The sequence below is a fragment of the Callorhinchus milii genome, unplaced genomic scaffold (genome assembly GCF_018977255.1).
Source record: "Callorhinchus milii isolate IMCB2004 unplaced genomic scaffold, IMCB_Cmil_1.0 Scaffold1, whole genome shotgun sequence".
Lineage (NCBI taxonomy): Eukaryota > Metazoa > Chordata > Chondrichthyes > Chimaeriformes > Callorhinchidae > Callorhinchus > Callorhinchus milii.
This window is the reverse complement of record NW_024704742.1, coordinates 53,840,558-53,854,659: the sequence shown is the minus strand read 5'-3', so window position 1 is coordinate 53,854,659 and position 14,102 is coordinate 53,840,558. Positions and strand designations below refer to the sequence as shown.

The window sequence follows — 14,102 nt, the reverse complement described above, 5'->3', positions numbered from 1 at the left end:
ATACTGTACATTTTCTACTTTATTTTGGTCAGCCTGGTGTCTGACACATGAGCAAACCCATCGTTATCTTTAAGAGTATCTAAACCAATCTGAAAGTTACACATATGTATGCCACCTACATTCAGAAATTTCACTATGTCAAGAATGGAATACAGACTCTCCATCTCTCTGGAGGGCACACCTTGCTTAACTAATTTGTTTTAGGAGGAGGTTGGTAAGCCCTGATAATTAGGAAATACCAGAGTGTATGTTGAGGTACTTCTGGAGTGTAACCAACTAAAACTGCATAGATTGCCATTGAGAGCATTGTTTAGCAAGCTTCCTACTGCTTATCCAGCTAGGACCTACCCATTAGCATTTTGGCTTGCAGGAATAACAGGATCGGAGTTGGAAGAGTCCCTGACCCCAGTGACTGATCAGCCCCTCCAAGTCCTGCTGATAAGCAGGCTGGCTGGTTTGTCATTAGCAGTGTCCTGGAAAACTGCAGACCTGCCTGGCTCAGGAACTAGACTACCAAAACCGCCACAGAGGGCTGGCTCAATTCCGACATTCCATTGCCAAGCATGTTAATGTGGGGTCAGCTCAGCTCCAAGGAGACCCCGAAGGAGGATAGTCTATTCAAATGTAACCGTGTCTTAGATGGCCTGAAAGTTTCAGTATTATTTTATGGTGCAACTGGGAGTCACAAATGACCTTTTTCTGAAAGGCAATCATTAACGATCTCCAGTATTTGAATCTAGTCTATGGAGGTTTGTCAAATATAAATTTTATGTTCACAATTAGTTATATTCTTTCACAAATAGGAATACAAAAATCAGGCTTCATTGCTTCCTTATTCTTCTTATATCACAAATGCGATCTAATGGGATTTTACATTGTCACTAACTGTATCTAACATTGCTATATCTAAGGTTACTTATATCTAAAACAATATACAAAGGTACTGCCCGTATCAACCATCAATGGTATTTCCACGGAGTTTACAACACTTCATGGTCAGGATAAGGACAACACCCTGTTTCAATCATTTGAATCATTTTCATGTTTATTTATGCTTTAGTTTGTTTTAATGAGCAATACCACAAGAGAAAACTTTAATACACCCCATTATGTTACTGTGCTGCCTCATCTGTCTAAGCATCGACTTGAATGCACCCTGAACACGGATTAGTATTGTTTTCACAGGCTTCGCAACTCCATATGCTGCTCATTTTAGGAATGATTCATGAAGTTAAAACAGTATTTACTTTGGCTCTGAAACTCAATAAAAACACAATAAAATTAAAATGTACTTTCAACTGCAATTCATCAGGTGCAATACTCAATAAAAGGCTTCTCTTTATTGCTCTAATTACAAGCAGCAGACTATTACACAGCCAGAAATCAGGTACAGGGCGCTGTCCTCTTCCTGGCAGTAAAAGGATACAGCTTCGGAGGAAAATACTCTTCAGGGGTAAATGAAATAGTTTATTTGCTATTTTGGGTATAACTACCATGCTATTATTGGTGGTCTTGCCTTCATCCACTACCCCTCTTACCTCTGGAATTCCCTACCTCAATTCCTCTTCCTCATCCCTTCTTTATCTATCTTTAAATGTCATGCTCTGCCTCTGTCAAGCACTTTGGGATGCTACCCTGCGTGAGAGTCGCTGTATAAATGCAAGTTGTTGTTGTAAATCACACCTTAAGACATATCTCTTTGAACATAGTTGGGGCCAACCCCGCCACTGTGCAGTGCTCCGAGACGCTATCCTGTGTGAAGGGGGTCACATAAATGTGAGGTGTTGAAAAACTAACTTCAGTTGCAGGAGCATGAGTTTCAGTTGTGACATCATATAAAAGCAACAATGAAAAATCTCATTTATCACAAAACTGCTAAAGTGTAATAACCTTACTGCATCCAGACCATCACTCAATAGAGTTACTTTGTCAATTTTTTTCCTTACTCTCCCCTCCTTTCCTCCACTCCAAGAGGCACTGATTCTTACTTACGTACATTTCTGTGCTTTGTTACCTCACGATTCTTCATGTGTAAGCCTCGACATTGAGTGCTAGCAGATTATTGGAGTCTAATGGCCCATATAGTTTAGCCTAACCTTTTCTTCACCGGCATTAAAAATGTGATCATCAGAGAAAGTGGAGTGTAAATAACAACTTGTGATGGAAAAAAACTATCTTAAGTTGTAAATTGTGTCTACTACATGGATCCTTTTGTGTGTCACACTGACTAGTGAGAACTCATCTCTGAGACAATCTTGGTTTGGAGCCCATTTCTCACAAGTTATTGAATGCATTGGTTTCCTTGCAGGATATGCACCTTGATCCAGGTCGGAAAGGATTGTTCTGTTACCCAGGAGGGAAGCACTGCCACCTAGTGGCCACTTATGCCACTCAACCCTATAATTAAAATATTGCAAAGTTTGCCTCATCTTTTCCAGCTATGGTTGCCCTCCTGTCGCAGCCAATGATGTTTTCTTGCCTTAAAAATGTTTTACTTTGATGTATTGTTCACTGTAGCAAAACGATTCACTGTTAATATGGGTTGCTCTTATATGGACCTTCTTTTCAGACATTCTTTTCTGCCTTTTACCAGCAGTGCAATGCCGTGTGTATTTGCACAGGCCAACTTCCACTTGTTTGAACAGTATGTTGGTTCCTAATTAATTTAGAGTCAGCAACAAATTGAGATGTTAGATTGGACTACTTAGTGTTAACAGGTCAAAATTCAAAATGTTTCATCACACTTTGAAATGGCAGAGTTGTTGAGAGCTATCAACAACAACAAAATTACATTTGTATAGCGCCTTTCATGTCGAGAGGACATCCCAAGGTGCTGGACAATCAGTGTTTTGGACCCGAGCTGGGGATTGGGATCAGGGAGGGTGGAGGGCTGGGGGGCAATGCAGGGAGATTGAAAGCACGGTCAAAGAGGAGGATCTTGAGATGGTTCTTGAAAGAGGCAAGGGAGGAGACGAGGTGGAGGGACTGCGGGATGGAGCTCCAGAGGGTTGCTGCAGGGTGACTGAAGGCTCACCCGCCAATGGTGGGGCGGCCGAGGTGGGGGACGTGAAGCAGGCCAGAGCCCACTGAGCGGAGGGAGCGGGCAGGTTGGTAGGGGGTTAGGAGGTCGCTGAGACCCCATTTCTGCAGATGATGTCACCAAAAGGGAGCATGTAGATGTTGAAGAGGAGAGGATCAAGGCCAGAGTTCTGAGGAAAGCTGCACAAGATGGTGCTTGGGGTGAAGAAGAAGCCATTAGTGGAGCCAAAGTGGAGACAGTGGGAGAGGTAGGATCGGAACCAGGCAAAGGGAGGTTCATGAAGGTTGAGCTGAGAGTAGAGATGGTGGTGGAGAATAGAGTTTCGACGGTGTCAAAGGCAGCAGAGAGGTCAAGGAGGACGAGGAGACAGAGGTAACCATGGTCACAGATTGACAAAATTTCATTTGTCACTTTGGCCAAGGCTGTTTCTGTGTTGTGGGAAGCATGGAAGCCTGACTGGAAGGATTTGTAGAGGGAGTGGTGGGAGAGGAAGGAGGCTAGGAAGTAATGACTCATTCAGGACCTTGGAGGAGAAGGGGAGGTTGGAGATGGGATGGTAATTGGAGACCAGGGTTAGGTCCAGGGAAGGTTTTTTTGAGGATGGGGTTGATGACGGCTGTTTTCAAGGGTTGGAACAGTGCCAGTGGACAAAGAGGTTTATGATGTCAGTGAGTAGAGAGACAAGGAGATGGAGCTGGGAGGTAAGGAGAGAGATAGGGATAGATTGAGGGAGAATGTGGTGGATTTCATGTGGATCATAATGGTGCTGAGAGAGGAGGGGGAGACAAGTTTGAAGGTGTGAAGGGAGGGATGGATAGGGGGAGGTAGGCAGCAGGTGGCGGTTGAGAGGCCAGAGACAGCTGAGCAGATCCCCCTGATTTTGGTCTTGAGGAAGTCCATTGTCTCCTTGCAGTTGGAGTTGGAAGAGAGGATGGCCAAGACATGAAAGGGTGAGCAGAGGAGCTGGTTGATGGTGAAGAAGATTAGCCTGGGGTTGTCCTTCGCCTCCAAGATTATGCTGGAGTTGAAGTAAGGTTCTGAGATGGCTTTGTCAGTGATGGTGATGTCTGAGATGCGAAGGCCCCATGTGATCACTAGATCAAGCAGGTGGCCATGGATGTGAATAGCAGAGTCGATGTGGAGGGAGAGGTTGTGAGAGGAGAGGAGGGAGGAGAAGTCAGTGGAGATAGAGAAAGAGGATTGAAGTGAAGGTTGAAGTCGCCGAGGATGAGCAGGCATTTGGAGCAGAGGGAGAGGGAAGATAGAAGGGTGGAGATGTGAGAGAGAAAGGTGGTGGAGGGTTTGGGGATGCAATAAACGAGGAGAATTTTAAGAAAAAGATTGGAGGTATGGTAAAGGGTAAAATGCTCTAAGAAGAAGGGGAACAAGGCTTATTTAGTGCATTGATTCATTTAACTAATTTTTTCATTCATATTTTATGGCAATTTTACTTCAGGAGATTTTAATATTCGTATATTCGTTGTGTTTGATATAGCGATTTTCACATCAGGAGACATCTCAAAGCACTTCATGGGATTTACTCTAAAGTCTAGTGTTTGTATTTTGTAGGTGAACATGGCAATCAATTTGAGCACAGCAATGTTCCACAAACAGGCATGAATTGAATGATAAGGTTCATTTGGAGGATTGTTGACCAGGACACCGGAGAATACTTCCAAATGAGCCAGGCTGGCCCTATTATTCAATTTTCTGTCCTTTGTTTTTAAATCCCCTGTGTCTTTTTTCTCTCTCTCTTTGCCTTTACTTTTTATAAAGCTTTAATAAGGACATGCTTACTCAATGTCACAAAGTCGTGAGTGAATCAAGTTCACCCATGTAGCCAGAGAGACATGTCATACTACAAGGCTGGCCATAACATAATTCCATTTTAGACAACAAGTATATTTCCAACTAAGACAACAATTAGTGAGTGAGTGACTTCCGAGGCTTTTTGGATAGAATCGTAGACCATGGCGAAAGTGCTCTGGTAAAGTGCTTCTGCTGCAGGGACTCTTATATACTTCAAGATCGACCCAGATGACATAATAACCTGTTAAAGTTCAGGTCTCTCAGCTCAGTCACATATACTGGAATCATACTTTAAATCCCAAGGCACTTTTAAGTCTTTCACCTATAGTCTTGAAAATGTATTTACTCTTCAAACTGCTTTGGAGCTTGACTATGAATTACATGCTTGTCATATTTGAAGGTAACATCTTCCAGTACTAATGCACATTATCAAGTATATTTCCTATCAACAAAAATTATTTGGTAAATAAGAATGATCCTTGTATTAGATTTGGCGCCTTATCGTGTCATCGCGGTGGATCTGGGCACTTCACAGGACATGCTATAAAGTGGCTGTTACAGATCTCATCACACTATAAATCCCCCCAAATAAAAATTGAGCGTTCAGTTTTTATTTCTTTGTGCACAAAGCTGTGTTCCAAATTGGCCACTGTATTTGCTCACAAAATCACTGCATTTTGCAATGTAATCTGTGGGGCGATTTGGGACATTCTCCCATATGAAAGGTACTAGGTAAATGTAAATTTGTATTGTATTTTACAGCAACAAAGTGTTGTTATGCTGCCGCTTTTCCATTGAGTACTTTTCACTGCAATTGTAGTATTAACCAAAAGCATTTTTATGATGATACAGGATCTTTTTCCCCACCGGTATTTTGCCACATGGGTCTTATGAATCATAATATTGTAACTCATTGTGTATGTATGACCATCATTAGGCAAGCATGACTTCTTCAGTAAATATTTTCTTATTGGGATAGATTAGGTTTAACATTTTGTTGGACTGCAAACAGAAATAAAATATGACAGTGCACAGATCGAGCAATGATATGGCGTGACAAGCAACCATCACATTATCAGCAAAGCTGCAATTGAACAGATTTTTCTTGTGGCATAAAACTCCTGAGAAGTGGACAGGCAACTCCAGAATCATTCAGGCATCTGAGAGTGATAAACATGCATGCATCGGCACTCACCATCAGTGAAAGCAATCTCCTTCCATCCAGTGTTGCAAGTGTACTATTACCATAGCTTTACTGAGTCCTTCAGTGCATAACATCAACAACAACAAAATTACAGTTCTATAGCACCTTTCACGTTGCAGTAACTAAATGCAAAAAGACAGACCTTGTTCAAGTAGCTTTTCTGGAGTTATTGGGGCAAGTTGTCGAAACAGCCACGATGATGTGAGATAATTTACCATTTCTAAATTTACCACAAAGATACCATCACAGGCCTAAAATGTTATCTTAGTCTGCAAGAGCATTTTGTTTTACAGTTTAAGTTTGCACAGAATTATAGAAAATACTTCAATTCAGTCTTTATTTGGTAGCTAGTTTTCTGCAGTTTTTAAAAAGAACTGGTTTCCAAATTAAGACTGAATCTGAGAAGTTTCCTAGTTCTCCACAATCTCGATATTAAGACAAATTGCTCTTACAGGCTAAGACAAAATAACATTTCATGCTTCAGGTTGCAGCGTATTTTTTTATTAGGGATTTGTGTTCCTTTTTGCTCCCTCGTCATTTTTTTCTTCTGATTTACTCCTTTTGCTTGTTTCTTCTTAAGATTTTTTGATGCCATTTCCCTTCTACTGGGGCACAGTTCAGTGGGCACAGATTGGACTTTGGTACTTTGCCCAAATTCCTATTATTCATGTGTGCACATTGCCTTGACAGTGGGAATTTTCAGGCTTTTTGACTACAGGGAAACCTCAGCTGAGCTCATTCCTTCCCTCAAACCCAATGGGAACCCATACAAGCATTGTCCAACAGGAATTTCTGGACAGCAGTCAGGAGTAGGAACCCTAGTTGAGTCCCTCCCATCCCACCCTTCCATCCTCACACATACACACACACAATCTCAGAGGCACTAAGGCCAAATAGAGATTTCCTATTTCCTAACAAATAATATCCCAGATACTATATAGTTTGGGACATGACATGTGCAGGTGACTGCCAGGATGGTGGAAGGCGAACTAGATGTACTTTGGCTTCCTTTGCCTAGCATATTATATGTTCTTATATTCTAAATGCAGCATCCCAATTGCAACTCATCTGACTTCAGCTAATTCAGCACTTGCAACTTTGAAGTCTCTGGAGACTGGTGCTGCACCTGGCAGTCCCTTTACCAACTAGGCAAACAGTTTAGTGTTAATTTTAATAAGCTGGGGAGATTGCAGCTATTTTTATCCAAGCGTGCCATGCTTTTACACAGATCTGTCACACCCACCTTCTCTTTGTAGACTTGCATAGGAATGAGTTACAGCCATTATGTAAAACATCCACATGGTCCTGAGTCTTTTCTGTTTGTCTCCCTCTGTCTCTGTTTATCATTGAGTCTTTATTTCTTCATGCTTTTTCTTCCAATGTAATTTATATTTGTAGAGCGCCTTTCATGTTGGGAGGATGCTTCAAAGCACTTCACACAGCTGTATGGGTAGCTGAGCTGGGGAGGTGGGAGCTGAAGAGGGTGAGAGAGGGGAACAATGACCAAAATCATAGTCAAAGAGGTAAATCTTGAGGCTGGCTTTGAAAATGGTGAGGGATTGAGTCAGAGGGACTTCAGAATTAAGTTCCAGAAAGAAGAGTCAGAATGGCTGAAAGCTTGTCTGTCCATCATGGGCATATCGGGCAGGGGCCATGAAGCAGGTCAGCGTGTGCTGAATGAAGAAAGCTGCCGGGTTGGTAGGGTTATTGGAGGTCACAGAGGGGACCACACACCATTTGCATAACTATTGCGGCAAATCTTTCTTGCTTCTCTCAGTTGATTTACCAAATTATCTAAACTTCCAACCACTACCCAGACATGTGAGATTATCACCTCCTACTGCCCTTGTGATTGATAATCACTGCGGCAAATCTATCCACTGTGTCCTCGGTGAACTGTTGCTCATTGCCCTGAAACTTCCCATTGATGTAAATGTTCTTAAATAATCAACTTTCATTCTACATTTTGTATTTTTCTCTCTCTCGCATGTAATTACACTAATCCATTATTAAGGATAAATCTACAATGAATTATTGGTTCATTCATTCCATACAAACTGTTGTACACTTTATAATAATAATAATCCTTGCATTTGATATAGCGCTTTTCACGTCTTCTAGACATCCCAAAGCGCTTCACAGAATATACTGTAAAGTGAATTGACTGTATATTTATGGGCGAACGCGGCAGCCAATTGTGCACAGCAGTGTCCCACAAACAGTCATGGATTGAAAATGACCAATTTATTATTGTTTTGTTTTTTTGGAGGGATTATTAGGCGTGTGGAGTAAGGAAACTTGCCCAAGGTTTCGCCCTGTGCCTGGAATTGAACTCAGGTCTCTCACTTGCAAAGCGAGTGCTCTAACCACTGAGCTACAGGACAGTCAGCAAATTTTCAAATAATACATTCAACACATTATTACACAGCAGCCCTCTCACTGAATACACAAAAATAACATTGCAATTATTTTTTGAACATTGAGTGAAGTGCAATTTAATAAATCTTGTGAATGTGTTGATGGCATGCTTAGAGGAGTGTGGCTATGATGTTGCCCGGTAAAGTTCTTTCAGTAAAGTTGTGTGTAATTTGAGTGCAATTGGAAGAAATTTTCTTAATCCTTTCTTTGTATTAATTTGGACAAGGAATGGGTTATAATACAAGACAATTTACATCTATATGGTGCCTTTCTCGTCAGAAAGATATGTCAACGCACTTGACACTGCTGGCCTGGCACCCTGGATTCAGAGATATCCTCAAACAAACTTATTACTTCATTAGCAACAGCATTCTTCAACAAACACTCATTTGTGTTCAACACGCTGCTTCCTGTCTGTTTACCCATAGCTACAGCTCTCCATCGTTTTCTGGTGATAAAAAACATGGGAAACTAACTCAATGTAATTAGTTTCCTGACACAAGCAAATTGAAAGTGGGTGTAACTCTACCTAAGGAGTTTTAAGTTAGAAATAATAAATCATCCTTGTATTTGATATAATGGCTTTCACATTGGGATAACTCCTCAAAGCACAACACATGATTTATTGTAAAGTGTAATGACTGTGTATTTTGTACACTATCACGACACAGCAATGACCCGCAAACACCTAGCTGGCCAAACAAAATAGCTCAAGGGGAGACGGAGGGCAAGGGTGGGGACTGCATTTACAGATCAAGTGGCTCCACTTCATCACCCAAATTAGTTCAAAGCTCCTGTTCCTATTACATTAAATGTAGTCACTACAGCATTTGCTCAGCTGCTCCCAGTGATATACGTCACCAGAACAGCCTAGCAGCTGAGGAAGCAACTCCAGAATGCTGGATTTGTTGTTACAGGTATAGTGTATATTAATGCTTGTTATTTTATAGCTGCTGTGGTATTACCATGGAGCAGAGTTCCCACCTATCTGTGTGACCCACTTCCGGTTACTAGAAAGATTCTTCATTTGTGAGTCGTTCCAAATCCCTGCATTTTAGACCACAATATATATTGAAAATGTGAAGTAATCATTGTTGAATCAAGTAAAAAGCTGTGAAATTCTTTCCCTTTTTCGTTCTTATCGGTGTGGTAGATGACAGATCTGGAAGACACAGCGTTTCCACAGACTATCCAGTGACTGTGTGAAGCATTCCTTTGCAGCATGACCCCATTACTTTGCTGGAATAGCTTTACATACAGGTTGTTAAATCTGATAGAAACAAATGAGAATTTTGTTTTTACAGCTCCCTTGGACCGTTTCAAGGAAAATCTAAACAAGCTTTGGCTCAGAAGTTTTCATTTTGCACTTTGAGACGCCTAGAAGATGCAAGGATTATTATTATCATTTTGTTCAGAATTCATATTCTTCTTGATGTCACTCTGCTATTGGAGTACATTACTCTGTCTATTGTTAAATTCACAAAGAGATAAAAGATCTTGGTGTATTCAAAGTGATTTTAAATCAGGACCATCATGTACATGTAATAGAGAAAAGATTGTTGAAAGAGCAGGAGTACAAGTCAATTTTAAAAATATCAATAGCTGGAAACATCTATTTCGATGATGCTCGTGAATATTTAATTCCCCATTGATTGGACCTCAGTTTAATATCTCATCCGAAGGATGGGAAAGAAATCCTAATGAAGGTTAATAATGGGAAACTGAACAAGATAGATTACAGGAGGGCTTGAACATATTTGGGAATTGGGCAGATCGGTGGCAGATGAAATTCAATATGGAGAAATATAAAGTACTTCAGATGGGGACAAAAAATCCTGGAATGGACTATTATTTGAATGGAAGTAAAATAATATGTATGAAAAATGAAAAGGATCTGGTGGTCCTGATTAACAATAAATTGAAGCTCTCGCAACGATGCTCTGTGGCAGTGAGTGAAGCAAACCAGATGTTGGGATGAATCAAAAAATCAATAGCAGCCGAATAGTGGAGTAATCCTGCCACTGTATAAATCATTGGTGAGATCATACTTAGAGTCCTGCATACAGTTCTGGTCGCCACAGTACAAAAAGGATATTGGACAAATTGAGAAGATACAGAGAAGGGCAACCAAAATGATTGAGGGGATGGAAGGACTGGACTATGAGGAGTGACTAACTGAATTGGGCATGTTCACGCTGGAAAAGAGAAGATTGAGAGGCAACATGATTTCTGTCTTTAAGATTCTAAAGGGTCTAGACAATATAGATCATGACAGCTGTTTCAACTTGTCCAGAATAGTAAAACCAGAGGAAACGGCCTGTGATTGAAGGGGGTAAATTCAGAACGAATCTATGCAAACACTATTTCAGTGAGCGAATAGTGAACATGTGGAACAGGCTCCCTAAGGAGACGGTTAAAGCAGGAAATGTTGATTCTTTCAACCACAGATTGGATAGATTTCTTTTAGGAAATAACAGTATGGGATGTAGTACATAGGTAGTTCATGATATATGTGCATGCGACTGCCAGGAAGGACCTTGGTTTTTTTTGCTTAACATTTCCTATGTTCTTATATGAAATGCTTCCTAAAAATCAATCTTTTGACACACAGCTTTGGTCACCCCAATCCTGCCCCACCTTTCCCATCTCCCACTTTGCTTGGGTTCACTGTAAAGTGCTCCAAGACGTAATCCTATGTGAACTAATAATAATCCTTGTATTTGATGCAGTGCCTTTCAAGTCAGGACATCTCAAAGCATTCCACTGGAAGTATGAGATTAAATAAAATGGGCCAAAGGGCCTTCTTCATCCAAACTAAACTTGTGATCTTGTGATGTAATATAAAGTGTAGTAACTGTGTATTTTGTAGGTGAACTTGGCAATGAAGTTTGCGCACGGCAATGTCCCACAAACAGCCAAGAAGTGAATGATCAATTTTATCTGAAGGGTTGTTTAAGAGAACATTGGAAGAAACTCCCCTATATAAGTGCACTATTGTTATAGTATTTTTCAAACAATTGATAAGCTAGACAGTCAGCACATTAGCAGATTTTTAATTGCTACTGGAGCTAATGAGCAGTAAATATTGAGCTTGTGAATGAGTTGGCACCATGTCTATGTTCTCTTTAATTAGATATTGAACTTCTGTTTTGTTCCAAATGTTTTGCCCTTACCGGTTTCTTGCCAAATACATGTCTTCAAGGAGCTTACACTTTCACATTCCCATAGCTATGACTCTGTGAAAATGTTGTTAAAAAAATCGGCACAAATATTCTATTCTACTCAGTATAGTAAAATAAATCCACGTATTAGCCCCACTGAACTCGTGCCTGCCTGCTGTATATTACAGATAATCCTTGCATTTGATATAGTGCCTTCCATGTCAGAAAGATATCTCAAAGTGCTTCACGGGACTTATTGTAAAGTGTAGTGACTGTGTATTTCTGTTTGTGGGACGTTGCTGTGCAAAAAATAGCAGCCGCCGTCATTCACAAAACACACAGTAATTCCACTTTACAGTACATCCTGTGATATGCATTGAGACATCTTCCAAACATGGATGCATGATATGAATGGTAAGTATTATTATTAATTATTATGATTTTGTAGGCGAATGGAAGAGGTTTTGTACTTTTGTGAATTTCTGGTTGTGTAATCTTTGAATTATTGTACCTCGTAGTGGTTACAAAGTCCACAGGGAAAATGAGTAAAGATAAATGTACGGAAATAAAACAAAAAGCTGCACACTATGCAGCAGAATTGCAATATTAGCACCTATTATGTTATATTCACAAAATTGTGACGTCCAATTTGTTAATATTGTGAATCAACAACTATGATGCTAACTCTGGAACTCTCTCCATTTGTTCACTTTCTATACCTCTGTAAATCCTACCTAAAAATTTACCTTTTTGACTGCACCTATGGTTACCTTCCCCTCTCCATCCTCTGTAGCTCAGTGTCTAACATGATCTTTGTGAAACCCTCTGAGACATTTTCTTATATGAAAGGTACTGTATAAATGCAAGTTCGTATCGTGTAGCTGTCTTGTCACGAGTCCCAAGTTGGCAAAGTCTAAACAACAATGTCAGGGAGGAAAACATCTGGTATTTCTGCGTGGCTTTACTCTTTATAGTCTTTAATGACTATTAATGTTCAAGGCATATATCTATTATATCTACTGGATATATACTGTGAGAATGGTACCATTCAGAACCTAAAGCCATTAAAATTGCACTTGGTAGTTTGGTTTAATTGACAACAAATCCCTTTGTATCACTTTGCCATTTTGCGCGCTTTAACACTCAAAAATATTACATAGTCTGCAAGGATTATTATTTTAAATTATATACATGGACATAAACATGGTGAGTGTATAGATTAAAACATGACACATATAAATTACAAGTTTTGATGGACAGCTTTAGTGCCCCAGTCCTTGCATTGCTCTTTTGTCGTGCTTGGATAAGATGGTCAGTGACTCTCAATACAAATCCATGTCAAACATTGTTAAACTCTTCTAAATTCACAGTTGCCAACTAGACCGTGGTTTACCAAATAATTGAGGACTGCAATGAATAATTGAGTCCTTTCACAGTATGTTTATCTCCTACTTTCCAGTATAGAATTGATCCTGAACAAGAATAATTGCCAATAGAGATAACACATTGACCGGCTGAATTTCACTAAACTGCTTGAAATCAAATGTAAATCCAGTTTTGTGGAAATGAAAACCACGGTTAATAAAATATGTTTAAGTAAAACAGAAAACAAATATAACCCAAACAGCATGGACATTCAATATTGAGATGTCATCTTTTATTACTTCACATTTTAAAATAAAACTCATCACATTAAAAATCCAAAGATGAAGATTTAGAACTGGGTGAACCAGTTCTGTATTTAAGAGAAACTATTGGATTGCAAATTAGAAGCAGATGAGTATGAAGTAGGGGATTTATCTCATTATTAATCTCATTGATCTTAAATCACAGCAGACTGAATGTAATTATTTTCAGCAGTGAGAAAATTAAATAGGATTCGGTTTCACTGGGGTCTCAACTGTACAGTTTTGTTACAATATACAGCTAACTATCTATCTATCTGTCTATCTGTATTTCCCAAAAGAGTCTTTTCTTTGTAAAATGTGTGTCTTATATCATCATGTCTAGATTATTTTTCTACAATTTTGAATGTGTGCCATTATATACGTCATTGCTGATGGCCCTGCACACCTACGCAGTAACTTCATCTTGATTGACGTTGTGGCTTGAACCCCCCCAAGCAATCATTATTCTACATATGATTTGAAGTTACACTGCTAGCTGAGGAGTTGACGTTTAGTTTAGTAATGGTGTTGTTTTCATTTGCAGATGACACGGGAACAGTATATTCTGGCAACGCAGCATAACAACCTACAGAGACCTGAAAGTCAGCAAGTCTTTCAAGTAGGAATTTATGGGTGGCGGAAGCGGTGTCTGTACTTTTTTGTCCTTCTCCTCATGGTTACAATGATTGTCAATCTTGCACTGACCATATGGATCTTGAAAGTAATGAAATTCTCTGTGGTAAGTGCAGTTTTTAGTCAAAACTATAAAGGCGGTTTGATTTTTGCTTCACCTCAGATTTAAT

The 14,102-nt window shown here is 39.9% G+C and overlaps 1 protein-coding gene across 1 annotated transcript in view; it reads left to right on the top strand.

Annotated features, from left to right (window-relative positions):
• Positions 1-14,102, top strand: part of LOC103178185 (zeta-sarcoglycan) — a 396,797-nt gene that overhangs the window by 191,077 nt on the left and 191,618 nt on the right. The window contains exon 2 of the mRNA XM_042342121.1: positions 13,844-14,038. Coding sequence (XP_042198055.1) covers positions 13,844-14,038 — 195 coding nt within the window. The remainder of the gene's footprint in view (positions 1-13,843; positions 14,039-14,102) is intronic.